At 38.4% G+C, this 14,347-nt stretch overlaps 1 protein-coding gene across 1 annotated transcript in view; it reads left to right on the top strand.

The window, feature by feature from the left end:
- Positions 1 to 14,347, top strand: part of CCDC126 (coiled-coil domain containing 126) — a 49,598-nt gene that overhangs the window by 13,577 nt on the left and 21,674 nt on the right. The window contains exon 2 of the mRNA XM_046020031.1: positions 3,685 to 4,075. Within this exon, the coding sequence (XP_045875987.1) occupies positions 3,841 to 4,075 (235 nt within the window). The 5' untranslated portion in view covers positions 3,685 to 3,840. The remainder of the gene's footprint in view (positions 1 to 3,684; positions 4,076 to 14,347) is intronic.

Here is a 14,347-nt window from a genome sequence, read left to right as displayed (position 1 = left end):
AGCGCCTGCACAAGTAGGCTGAGCAGCAGTCAGAGGGAGAGGGAGAAGGGTCTTGCTGAGCAGGGAGCCCGATGCGGGGCTTGATCCCAAGACCTTGGGGTCATGAACTGAGCTGAAGGCAGATGCTTAACCAACTGAGCTGCCCAGGCACCCCCTGCTTTTTTTGTTTTTTTGGATTTTATTTGAGAGAGAGAGAGAGCGAACACGAGAGCACATAAATAGGGGGAGTGTCAGAGGGAGAGGGAGAAAAAGGCTCAAAGCTGCTCAGGGAGCCCAGTGTGGGCTTGATCCCAGGACCCTGGGATCATGACCTGAGTGGAAGGCAGACGCTTAACCAACTGAGCCACCCAGGCACCCCTCTGAAGACCTTTCTTTCCTGTAGGCCTGTTTTCTGAATTTAATAGTCAACTAGTATACAGTCAGTATAGAGCAATAAGGGGCTCTTTATTTATCTTTGGGCCCCCCATCCTGAGAAACACTAGGTTTAAAGTAGGCTTTCTGTTTCCTGGGATTTATTACTTTGGGGACATATTCTCCTTAGCTATGTTTCTGCCCTGTCTACTATCGGTGTGTTTTCTCTCAGTGTCTAGTGTTGGTACTGCTATTCACTCTTTAAGCAAAGTTCATGGTTAAGCTTGTATCTAGTTGGAGGGACTTTACCTGTTAGAGATTAGACTCCTGTGTTTGACTCTCAGTCCTACCTCCCTCCCTGGATCCCCTGTTCTCCGTCTAATGCCATTACAGTCTTGGGATTTGTCACTTTGGTGGAGTTCTGTAAAACCTATGAGTTCTAGTAGGACTGGGTTTAAGGACCTTTTTTTAAATGAAAGGACAGACCCTGAATGGAGATACAGATTCTGAACTTGTGGGCTTGTAGCTCTTGCTGAAGTTCAGGCAAGTGAGGTCTGTGGCCTAGGTGAAAAATCTTAGGGAAGTTAACCACCTCTCTAAGCTTTAATATTATCATTTTAACATGAGAATAACAATAACATCTTTCTTTTGAGGTTATTGCAAAAAATGAATGAAATAGCCATTGTGAAGTGTTTTCTTCATAAGAACTCAGTAGTTGTTCATAGCTGCAGTTTCTGCTGTTAACTATTTTATTGCCATTACTGCAGAAGAGAGGCATGGGTTCAGAGCCTGAGCTTTGAATCCTTTCTCTACTGCTATCCATTTGTTTAACCTTGGACAAATTATTTAACTTCTCTCTGCCTCAGTTTTTTCCACCTGTGAAGTGAGAACATTACTAATGTGGGAGTTGTGAAGATGTAGTGAATTAATTCATGTAAGGAGTTTACAGCACAATCTGGTACGAAGTGATTGTCATAAGGCTGTTATTTCATGGAAGTGCTGTCTTTGCCTCTGGTTTTGGCTTTGGATATGTATAGTGATCTAAAACCTTCCAGGCCGTCATTTTAACTTTTGTTTTTGCCAAAACACCGAGGAAGTGTGTGTTCTTAATTCTCCAGAGATGTCACTTTTCTGGTTTTGTTGTCATGCCCACTTTAGAAGCCTGTTGTGACTGCTTCAGGACAGATACACAGTCGGTCCTTCTACTGGGTGCTGGGTCAGGTCATGGAGCGCACTGGTCAGACTTGAAAAGACATAGGAGCCAGTGAAGAAAGATCACTAAAGGAAGAATATGTTTAATATATGTGTGTAAAGAAATTCTTCTAAAATTTTCTTGGGCATCAGAACTTCCACTTTCTGAACTCAAATGTAAGATCTATAGAAAAAATATTAGGTTACATTTACTTAACTTTGTTAAGTAAAGTTTAGTAATCCGGTATTGATTTTAATAGTAGAGTTTTCATAATATCTGAAGCTATTTATTCTTTGTATGGTAACTAAATAAGCAGAAGTAGAAGAAAACTTGAAAAGGAGTTAATTCTTAATTTTTAATGCAGTTATTACCTTGCTATAATAGTTAAAATGTCCAGTTAGTGGGGTAATCATTCTTGTAGTGAGGTTTGGCATGATGGGTACATTGCAACTAGAGTAGGTAGGTGTTCAAACCTTGGAGGCCCAGAATTTATTAGCGGTGTATCAGGGACTGGGGGGCCGGGTAGGAGGATGAAAGAGTGGGAGTTTTCTGAACTGAACAGGTGAATTGCCAGGGTAGAAGATCCCCTACTTACACACATCTCAACACGCACACGTCTAGAGGAGTTTTGAGTACAAAATTTTGTATTTTGATTTTTTTATGTAGGATAATAAAAGATACTCTTTATTTTTTATTAAATATATCTTTATCTTAAATATCTTTATTTTTATTATTTAAAAAAAGAATGTGTTAGAAAGCAAACTTTTAGGGCACAACCGTAGTTCCCATACTGCCTAGCATATATGCTGGCTCAGTAAACATCTGTTGAAAGTGTTTAAATGCTCTTCAGAGTTAACCTTTACTGTATTCATTTCTAGTCTTATCCTCAAACTTGATTTTATTTGGCTATGTGATTATACCCTATTAAGCAGATTAAAATCAGTATGTTTTATTTGCCCATACTGCTGGAAGTTAAAAAGTTCTTAAGGATTATTTTCATTAGGCTGTGAAATACACTTTTGACTCTAGATATATTTCCATGCAAAGAATTTTATTCCACCATAAATGAAAAGTTTTCTTTGCTGGACACTTTGGTGATTCATATACATTATTGCTCTCTAGGTCTTTCTAGGTTCCATGATTTTCATCACCTTTATCTTTTTTTTTTTAATTGACATATAACCTTTTTTTCCTTACACAATTTTCCCTTAAATTATAAAAGTACATTCCTGTACCATTTAAAATTTAGAATTGCAGATTTGGAAATATAAGAAAACTTTGTAAACTCTTTTAGCACTTCGCATTATGCCTGGCATAAATTTAGAAGTATAAGCTTAAGAGATTTTAACTTATTTTTCATCTTAGGTTGGATGCTTAAGATGATCTTGTTGCCCTTAGAATATTTTCTAGTGACATTTTCAAATAATGTCACACCTATTGAATTGTGGGATTTTTTTTTCCTTAGGCATTTTTTGTTTTCAGTCTGTTCAACCTTTCCTCATTTTCTTCTTTTTCCCCCCAAGGTTTATTTTTTTAATGTTTTATTTGACTGAGAGAGAGTGAGAGAACACAAGCTGGGGGAGCAGTAGAGGGAGAGGGAGAAACACATTACATTCCCTATGGAAAAGAGAGCCAATGTGGGACTTGATCCCAGGACCCTAGGATCATGAAATTAGCCATAGGCAGATGCTTCACTGACTGAGCCACCCAGGCATCCCACCCTTCCTCAATTTCTCACTTTCACTTTGGCATCTGCCTTTTTAAAAAATTTTTTAAAGGAAGAGGAGGAGGAATAGGTTTTAGACATTTAGTTTGGAAACCTATATTTGAATAGTCTCCTATGAATCTCATTACATGTCCATAGTTTTAGTTTATTTAACAGAACACTAATGTCTGTAAGAGTTTGAATGACAAGAAGTCATTCAAAGAATTTTGTGACCATGGTGGCATTTCAATTTATTGACATTTATGTCTGGTTTAAAATTTTGAAGAGCAATATAAATGAAACTGAAAGTTGTCAAAGAAGATGATACAGTTTCAAATCACAACGATTTATAGAGTCTCTTCTTAAGTTTGTCGTTATCTAGTCTGTTACTGGTATAGGTTAAGACTAATCCCCTTTTCTCTTCTCAATTTTACAGAATTAATTGAGAGTTGGAGGCAACCTTGCTGAAGATGAAGAATATACAATATTAGAGGAGGAGAATTTTTTTCTTTTTTCTTTCAGAAGTCTTGGTTGTTTGGCGGCTTACAGCTGATCACCACTTTTCAGTTGAGTGTGTTTGCTTTGATCAGAAATGGTTTTTACAATCTCAAGGAAAACCATGTCCCAGAAATTGAGTTTACTGTTGCTTGTATTTGGACTCATTTGGGGATTGATGTTACTGCACTATACTTTTCAACAACCAAGACATCAAAGCAGTGTCAAGTTACGTGAACAAATACTAGACTTAAGCAAAAGATATGTTAAAGCTCTAGCAGAGGAAAATAAGAACTCGGATGTTGAGAATGGCGCTTCTATGGCAGGATATGGTAAGATAACCGTAGATTCTTCCTGGTTTTCTCCCCTTCAACCTATCCCCATTTCAATGTAGTTATGGAAGGAAATCCAACTCACTACTTCATGCATAGGTCTTTCCAAAGCAGATTTTTCTTGACTTTTTATTATGAAAAATTTTAAATGTACTGAAAAATAGAAACAGTATGATAAATACCTACGTATCTGTTGCCTAGATTTAACAGTTATTAACATGTTAAAAATTTCATTTTGTCTAATTTTTGAAGACCAGTTAAATTGTAGAAATTTTGACATTTCACTGCTAGATATTTCCATATGTGTATCTAAACAAATGACCTTTTCATACACAATTATAGGAGCATTATAATATTTACATTTATCTGATTGTGCCAATATAGACCCAATTATATAACATCTGTCAATTCCTAAGAAGCAACATTTGCCTGTATCTCCAATATTGTTTATTTATTGCCATTCTCCCTTTTACATCATGGGTTCCTGCTGTGGGTTTTTGTTTTGTTTTGTTTTTTAGATGTTATTTATTTGAGAGAGAGAGAGTGCATGAGCAGCGGAGGGGTAAAGGGAGAGGGAGAAGCAGACTCCCCACTGAGCGGCGACCCTGACACCGGGCTTGATCCCAGGACCCTGAGCCGATGGCAGATGCTTGCTTAACCAACCCTTCCTGTTGTATTTTAAGTTCTATATGCATGCCATGTTCTCTCTCGTCTTCAGGACTTAAAAAAAAAAAAGAGAAAGGAGAGATAGAACACTTTGTATATGAGTATATGGGCATTTTCTCTATTTCAGTGGTTTTTTTTTTTTTTTTTTTTAGTTATACATGTATGTATTTAAAGAATCAAATGTGTTATGAGTCTGGTAATAAAAAAGGACAGTTCTTCCCAGCCCCAACAGTCCTTAAATTTCCCATTCCTTAGGGCCAGTCATAGAAAATTATTTAATCTGATTTACTTGGTGATTACCTCCATGTCTCTAAATAACGTGCTCTGTGAGTTTCTTCTTGATTTTTCAATTATAAGAGTTATCTGTTAACTTCCTACTGTGCAGAGTGAGGGTTCAGCTTTCTTTTTTATCCAAAATTGCATCCCACTCACCCCAGGCTGCTTTCACGCACACATGTCCTTCTAGTCCTGCCATTTTCCTGATATAATTTTGTTAGGACAGTATTCAGTGTTTACATTGTTAGGACTGTGTCAGTGGTATTCATTACTGAGCCCTTTACTACATGATTACTTTTCCTTTTCATGTACAGCTTTATTTTCCCCTCTAGTAAGTAGTGATTTTTATTTCTCTGCCTAGTTTTCTACCCTAACTCCCCACAGTTGTTTAAGTCTCCTCCCAGTATATTCAGACACATTAGCTATTTTATCATGTTCTTTATCTTGGAATCTTTCCCAGAGCCTTCTGATCTGCTCTGGATTTGGACTATTTCTTCTCTAGGCTTGTGGTGATGAATTATTTGGGATCTTACTCTGCAATTATCCTGGAACTCCCTTTACCTCTCTCGTTTTGGATCTCCTATTCCCTAGAATCCTGTGGCTTCCTCTTTATTGGTGACTCCCACATTTTAGGGGAACAGATCCTTGTAGTTACCTCAGAAAAGTATAAGGGAGGTCAAAGTATTGATTCCTTGTGTATCTGGAAAAATCTTTTTATCCCTACCCTCATGCTTACTTGAAAATTTGACTGAGTATAGAATCCTAGTTTGGAAGTAGTTTTCCGTTGGATTTTTAAAGACTTTTCTTTTTTCCCCCTCCTTGGCTTCCAGTGTTCTTTTTGAGAATCTAATGGTGTTCTGATTGTTCATTCTTTTTATGTTTTTTGGAAGTTTGTGAGACCTTTGTCCCATAGTACTGTTCTGAAGTTTTTCAAAATGATGTCCCTGGGTATGGATTTCTTTCATACATGTGCTGGAACCTCAGTGGGCACTTTATTTTCCCCCCAATTTTAAAAGTTTGTTTCTTTACTAGTACCTATGATATCTAAGAGATGTAACATTCATGACTTAAGATAATGATCATGCTCTGATGTGCCTTCCTTAATGCCCATCACCTGGTTACCCCATCTCCCCACTTCTCTCCCCCACAGCAACCCTCAGTTTGTTTCCTTTGATTAAGATTCTCTTATGGTTTGTCTCCCTCTCTGATTTTTGTCTCATTTTATTTTTCCCTCCCTTCCCCTATGATCCTTTGTTTTGTTTCTTAAATTTCACATATGAGTGAGATCATATGAGAATTATCTTTCTCTGACTTATTTTTTTTTTTTTTAAGATTTTATTTATTTATTTGACAGAGAGAGATACAAGTAGGCAGAGAGGCAGGCAGAGAGAGTGAGAGGGAAGCAGGCTCCCTGTTGAGCAGAGAGCCCGATGCGGGACTCGATCCCAGGACCCTGAGATCATGACCTGAGCCGAAGGCAGCGGCTTAAACCACTGAGCCACCCAGGCGCCCTCTTTCTCTGACTTATTTCACTTAGCATAATGCCCTCTAGTTCCAACCACATTATTGCAAATGGCAAGATTTCATTTTTTGATGGCTGACTAATATTCCAATGTGTGTGTGATTGATCTTCTTTATCCATTCATCTGTCAATGGACATCTGGGCTCTTTCCATAATTTGGCTATTGTGGACATTGCTGGTATAAACATTGGGGTGCACGTACCCCTTCAGATCACTACATTTGTATCTCTGGGCTAAATCCCTAGTAGTGTAATTGTTGGATTGTAGGGTGGCTCTATTTTCAGCTTTTTGAGAAACCTCCATACTGTTTTCCAAAGTGGCTGCACCAGCTTGCATTCCCACTAACAGTGTAGGAGGGTTCCCCTTTCTGCATCCTTGCCAACATCTGTCATGTCCTGATTTGTTAATTTTACCCATTCTGACTGGTGTGAATTGGTATCTCCTTGCAGTTTTGATTTGTATTTCCCTGATGTTGAGTAATGTTGAGCATTTTCTCATGTGTCTGTTGGCCATTTGTATGTCTTTGGAGAAATGTCTGTTCACGTCTTCAGCCCATTTCTTGGTTGGTTTGTTCTTTGGGTATTGAGTTGGTAAGTTCTTTGTAGATTTTTGGCTACTAGCCTTTTTCTGATAGGATATTTGCAAATATCTTCCCTCATTCTGTCAGTTGTCTTGGTTTTATCAACTCTTTCCTTTGCTGTGAAAAAGCTTTTTATCTTGATGGAGCTCTAATAGTTCATTTTTGCCTTGTTTCCCTTGACTTTGAACCCGTGTCTAGTAAGAAGTTGCTGCAGCTGAGATAGAGGTTGCTGGCTGTGTTCTCCTCTAGGATTTTGATGGATTCCTGTGTCACATTTAGGTCTTTCATCCATTTTGAGTCTTTATTTGTGTGTGGTGTAAGGAAATGGTCCAGTTGGCATTCTTTTGCATGTGGCTGTCCAATTTTCCAACACCATTTGTTGAAGAGACTTTTTTCCATTGGATATTCTTTCCTGCTTTGTCAAAGGTTAGTTGACTATAGAGTTGAGGGTCCATTTCAGGGTTCTCTATTCTGTTCCCTTGGTCTATGTGTCTGTTTTTGTGCCAGTGCCATACTGTCTTGATGATTAAAGCTTTTTTTTTTTCTTTTAAAGATTTTATTTTATTGAGGGAGGGAGGGGGAGAGAGAGAGCGTGCACAAGTTGTGGGGAGGGGCAGAGGGAGAGGGAGAAGCAGACTCCCTGCTGACCTGGGATCCCCATGCAGGGTTTAATTCCAGGACTCTGGGATCATGACCTGAGCCAAAGGCAGATGCTTAACTGACTGAGCCATACAGGCGCCCCTGATTGCAGCTTTGTAATACAGCTTGAAGTCCAGGTTTGTGAACCATCTTTGGTTTTCTTTTTCAACATTCCTTTGGCTATTCAGGGTCTTTTCTGGTTCCATAATTTTAGGATTATCTGTTCCAGCTCTGTGAAAAAAGTTGATGGTATTTTTTTTTTTTTTTTAAGATTTTATTTATTTATTTGACAGACAGAGATCACAAGTAGGCAGAGAGGCAGGCAGAGAGCAAGGAGGAAGCAGGCTCCCGGCTGAGCAGGGAGCCCAATGCGTGGCTCGATCCCAGGACCCTGGGATCATGACCTGAGCTGAAGGCAGAGGCTTTAACCCACTGAGCCACCCAGGCGCCCCAAGTTGATGGTATTTTAATAGGGATTGCATTGAATGTATAAATTGTTCTAGGTAGCATAGACATTTTAACAATATTTGTTCTTTCAACCTATTAGGATGGAATGTTTTCCCGTTTCTTTGTGTCTTCCTCAGTTTCTTGAGTGTTCTATAGTTTTCTGAGTACAGATCCTTTGACTCTTATTCCTAGGTATCTTAGAGTTTTGGGGACAATTGTAAATGGGATCGACTCCTTAATTTCTCTTTCTTGTGTCTCATTGTTAGTGTGTAGAAATACGACTGATTTCTGTGCATTGATATTATTTAATTTAATTAATTATTTTTAAAAAAGATTTTACTTATTTATTTGACAGATCACAAGTAGGCAGAGAGGCAGGCAGAGAGAGAGAGTGAAGCAGCCTCCCTGATGAGCAGAGATGTGGGGATCAATCCCAGGACCCTGAGATCATGACCTGAGCCGAAGGCAGAGGCTTTAACCCACTGAGCCCCCCAGGCACCCCTGTGCATTGATTTTATATCCTGCCACTTCACTTAATTTCTGTATGAGTTTTAGCAATTTTGAGATGGAGTCTTTTGGGTTTTGCACATAGAGTATCATGTCATCTGCAAAGAGTGAGAATTTGACTTCTTTGGTGCCGATTCAGATGCCTTTTATTTCTTTTTGTTGTCTGATTGCTGGGGCTAGGACTTCTAGTTTTATGTTGAATAGCAGTGGTGATAGTGGACAGCCCTGCCGTGTTCCTGACCTTAGGGGAAAAGCCTTGAGTTTTCCCCACTGAAAATGATATTTGCTGTGGACATTTCATATATGGTTTTTATGATACTGAGGTATATTCTCTCTATCCCTACACTGTGAAGAATTTTAATCAAGAAAGGATGCTGTACTTTGTCCGATACTTTTTGCATTTGTTTAAAGGATCATGTGGTTCTTGTCCTTTCTTTTATTAATATATCGTATCACATTGATTCATTTGTGGATATTGAACCACCCTGGCAGCCCAGGAATAAATCCCACTCACTCATGGTGAATAATCCTTTTAATGTACTGTTGGATCCTATTGGCTAGTATCTTGGTGAGAATTTTTATATCCATGTTCATCAGGGATATTGGTCTGTAATTCTTCTGGGTGGGGTCTTGGACTGGTTTTAGGATCAAGGTAATGCTGGCCTCATAGAAAGAGTTTGGAAGTCTTCCTTCCATTTCTATTTTTTGAAACAGCTTCAGAAGAATAGGTATTCATTCTTTAAATGTTTGGTAGAATTCCCCTGGGAAGCCATCCGGCCCTGGACTCTTGTTTGTCAAATATTTTTGACTACTGCTTCAATTTCCTTGCTGTTTATGGGTCTGTTTAGATTTTATCTTTCTTCCCGTTTCAGTTTTGGTAGCTTTTGTGTCTCTAGGAATGCATCCATTTCTTTCAGATTGCCTAATTTGTTGTCACATATTTGCTCATAATATGTTCTTATAATTATTTGTATTTCTTTGGTGTTGGTTGTGATCTCTCCTCTTTCATTCATGATTTTATTTATTTGGGTCCTTTCTTTTTTCTTTATCGATCTTATTAATTCTTTCAAAAGCTCATAGTTTTGTTGATCTGTTCTACTGTTCTTTTGGTTTCTGCTACACTGATTTCTGCTCTAATCCTTATTAATTCTCTTCTCCTGCTGGGTTTGAGCTTTATTTGCTGTTCTTTCAACAGCTCCTTTAGGTGTAAGGTTAGGTTGTATTTCTTGTTTCTTGAGAAAAGCTTGTATTGCTATATACTTCCCTCTTAGGACTGCCTTTGCTATATCCTAAAGATTTTGAACAGTTTTGTTTTCATTTGCATTTGTTTCCATGAATTTTTAGAATTCTTCCTTAATTTCCTGGTTAACCCATTTATTCTTTAGTAGGATGCTCTTTAACCTCCATGTATTTGAGTTCTTTCCAAATTTCTTCTTGTAATTGAGTTCGAGTTTCAAAGCATTGTGGTATGAAAATATGCAGGGAACGATCCAAATCTTTTGGTATCAGTTCAGACCTGATATGTGACCTAGGATGTGATCTTTTCTGGAGAATGTTCCATATGCACTTGAGAAGAATGTGTATTCTGTTGCTTTAGGGTGGAATGCTTTGTATATATCTGTGAAGTCCATCTGGCCCAGTGTGTCTTTCAAAGCCCTTGTTTTCTTATTGACCCTCTATAGATAATCTGTCCATTGTTGTGAGTGGGGTGTTAAAATCCCCTACTATTATTGTATTATTATCAATGTGTTTTTTAAATTTTATTAATTAGTTTATATAATTGGCTACTCCCATGTTAGCGGCGTAAATTATTACAATTGTTAAAACTTCTTATTGGGTAGACCCTTTAATTATGCTATAGTATCCTTCCTCATCTTTTATTACAGTCTTGGGTTTACAGTCTAATTTGTCTGTAAGTTTTGCCACCTGACCTTTCTTTTGATGTCCATTAACATGATAAATGGTTTTCCACCTGCTCACTTTCAATCTGGAGGTGTCTTTGGGTCTAAAATGAGTCTCTTGCAGAGAGCATATTGATGAGTCTTGCTTTTTTGTCCAATCTGATACCCTCTGTCTTTTGATTGGGGTATTTAACCCATTTATAGTCAGAGTAACTATTGAAAGATACGAATTTAGTGCCATTGCATTACCTGTAAAGTGATTGTTACTTTATATTGCCTCTGTTCTTCCCAGTTTATGTTATTTTTGGGCACTCTCTTTGCTTAAAGGATCCCCTTTAATATTTCTTACATGGCTGGGTTAGTGATCACAAAATTCTTTTAGTGTCTGTTTGTCTTAGAAGTTTTTTTAATGTCTCCTTCTATTTTGAATGACAGCCTTGCTGGATAAAGTATTTTTGGCTGCATATTTTTCTCATTTAGTACCTTGAATATATTATGCCAGTCCTCTCTGGCCTGCCAGGTCTCTGTGGATAGGTCTGATACCAGTGCAATGTTTCTGGCCTTGTAGGTTATGGACCTCTTGTCCCACAATGCTTTTAGGATTTTCTCTTTGTCTCTGAGATTTGCAAGCTTCACTATTATATGTTGAGGTATTGACCTATTTTTATTGATTTTGAAGGGAGGTTCTCTGTGCCTTCTGGACTTGAATACCTGATTCGTTCCCCAGATGAGGGAAGTTCTCCACTATAATTTGCTCTACTATACCTCTGCCCCTTCCTCTTCTTCTGGGATCTCAGTTATTCTGATACTGTTTTGCTTTATGGTATCGCTTATCTCTCGAATTCTCCCTTTATGATCCAGTAGTTCATCTCTCTTTTTCTCAGTGTCTTTATTCTCCATAATTGTATTCTATATCACTAATTCTCTTTTGTCTCATTTATTTTAGCAGTTAGAGCCTCTGTTTTTGAATGCATCTCCTTAATAGCCTTTTTTATTTCAACTTGATTGGATTTTATTTCTCCGGAAGGGGACTTTCTAGTGTCATCTATGCTTTTTTTAAAAGCCCAGCTAGTATCTTTATAATCATTCTTCTGAACTCTAGTTCTGACATCTTACTTATATCCATACTGATTAGGTCCCTGGCAATCAGTACTGCCTCTTGTTCTCTTTTTTTGAGGTGAGTTTTTCCATATTGTCATTCTGTCCAGAGAAGAATAGTTGAACGAGAGAATAAAATACTAAAATGGCAACAACGACCCCAGGGAAATAGACACTAAACAAATCAGTAGAGACCTTGCAGAAAGTGGTCACTTTTCTGTTTGTAGAACTGCAACAATTCTATTCTTAGATCTCCAGTTGAATTCACAGGTGTTTAGAATTATTTGATAGCTATCTAGCTGAGGGTTTTTTTTTAAGATTTTATTTATTTATTTGACAGACAGAGAGCACAAGTAAGCAGAGAGGTTGGTGGGGGGAAGCAGGCTCCTTGCTGAAGCAGAGAACCTGATGTAGGACTCGATCCCAGGACCCCGGGATCATGACCTGAGCTGAAGGCAGAGGCTTTAACCCATTGAGCCACCCAGACGCCCCTCTAGCTGATGTCTTAAGATCAGACAAAACTAAGGTCTCTTACTCCTCCACCATCTTTGGCTCTCCTCCTCAAGTCATGATTTTAAAACGGAGCTAAATCTAGTGAAAATTGAATCCTAAAGTGCTTTTACCAAGAGCCTGATACACGGCTACATAAGAATCACAACTCTTGCACTTGTTTTAAATAATTCTTTAAAATAACTGGTTGTTTCTTCACTAGTCTTTTTATTTCCATGATGTGCTTATTCTTTCCAAAACTGGAACTCATTAGTTCATGTAAGAATAATTAATGTGTTGTCGTCGTTGTTGTGTCTTCTTCTTCTTCTTCTTCTTTTTTTTTTTTTGGAAGATTTTATTTATTTGACAGAGAGAGAGAGCATAAGCAGGGGGAGCAGGGCAGAGGGAGAGGGAGAAGCAGTATCCTCACTGAGCAGGGAGCCTGATGTGAGGCTGTATCCCAGGACCATGGAATTATGACCTGAGCTGAAGGCAGACGGTTAACTGACTGAGCCACCCGGGCACTCCTAATGTGTTATCTTTTTAAATTTCAATTTTGATAATTTAGTGTCTGATTTTCATAGAATTATACCCAGCCCACCTTTCTAGATCACTCAAAAGATTCTGAAGTTTGGCATCAAAATTTTTTCTCCATTCCTGATCCTTTAACAAGGTTGGTGCAAATACTTGCCTTACTGCCTCCTTGGTAAAGGGAATTTATAGATGATTCTAACATAGATAAAATAAGAATGTTGTTATGTAGATCCTGTTTGGTAATTATTTGGGGTTTCAGTTTGAAAAACAGCAGCACTTTATCTTTTGTGTCAGCAAAATCAGTCCCGCTGGAAAAGGAGATTCCAGTGTTGTATTGCTTACCCTAGGGAGCATTTGATTCCTGTCATCCAAAAAGTTGTTGATTTTAGTAGAGCTGTATATCAGTGGCTGGTCCCAGGGTTCAGACACCAGTACCAAGTTATTCTGAGTAGTAGTGAAGATGAAAATCTTTGGAACGTCCCCAGTTCAGCCTGCCATGATTTTGGAGATGGGGAGAGGCTAGCTTCCTTGGGCACTTTAAATCCTAAAACTTATGCCCTTTGATTTGGGGACATTTATCCTAAATTAATTAACTTTTTTCCTCACTGTTGTTTTCATCCTTTCTTTCTGAAATTCTGCTTTTCAGCATTTGGGCCCCCTGAACTGGTCTTCAAATTTCCCTTTATTGACTCTCCTGGTTTTCATCTCTGTCTTTTTGCTTTGTTTTTTGAGGTATTTTCTCAACTTATTCTCAACTTATGGAGTTTGTAATTTTCTCTAATATGTTTAATTTCTAAGAGTTTTCTTTATTTCTCAAAGGTTATCAGTGATGGGTTTTCTGAAGTGTTTCGGTGTTTCATCCAGATATATCTGGTGATTCTTAGCCTTTTGAAACTTTTTATTTTTATTTATTTCTTTAAAAATTTTTATTTATTTGTTTATTTTATAGAGTGCAAGTGAGCGTGGGCACACGTCCTTGCAGAGAGTGGGGGAGAAGGGGAAAGGGGGTGGGAGAGGGACAAGCAGACTCTGCTGAGCACAGAGCTCTTCATGGGACTCAATCCTACAACCCTGAGATCATGATGTGAGTCGAAATCAAGAGTTGGATACTTAACTGAGCCTTCCAGGTGCCCCAAGATTTTGTGCTTTTTAAGTAATCTCTACACCTAACTCAGGGTTCGAACTCACAATCCTGAGATCAAGAGTCCCACATTCAGGGTGCCTTCATTGCTCAGTTAAATGTCTCCCCTTGGCTCTTAAGATCCCAGGTTCCTGGGATAGAGCCCTGCATCAGGGTCCCTGCTCAGTGGGGAGTCTGCTCTTCTTCTCACTCTACCCCTCCCCCTCTTTGTGTTCTCTCTTTCTCTTTCTGTCTCAAATAAATAAAATCTTAAAAAAAAAAGAGTCCCATACTCTACCAGCTCAGCCAGCCAGGCGCCCCAAGACTTCTTTTTTTTTTTTAAAGATTTATTTATTTATTTATTTGACAGAGAGAGAGAGAGAGATCTCAAGTAGGCAGAGAGGCAGTCAGAGAGAGAGGAGGAAGCAGGCTCCCTGCAGAGCAGAGAGCCCTATGTGGGGCTCGATCCCAGGACCCTGAGATCATGACCTGA

Source organism: Meles meles, chromosome 10 (assembly GCF_922984935.1).
Source record: "Meles meles chromosome 10, mMelMel3.1 paternal haplotype, whole genome shotgun sequence".
NCBI lineage: Eukaryota > Metazoa > Chordata > Mammalia > Carnivora > Mustelidae > Meles > Meles meles.
Note: the sequence above shows the minus strand (reverse complement) of the source record. Positions and strands in the feature narration are given on the sequence as shown.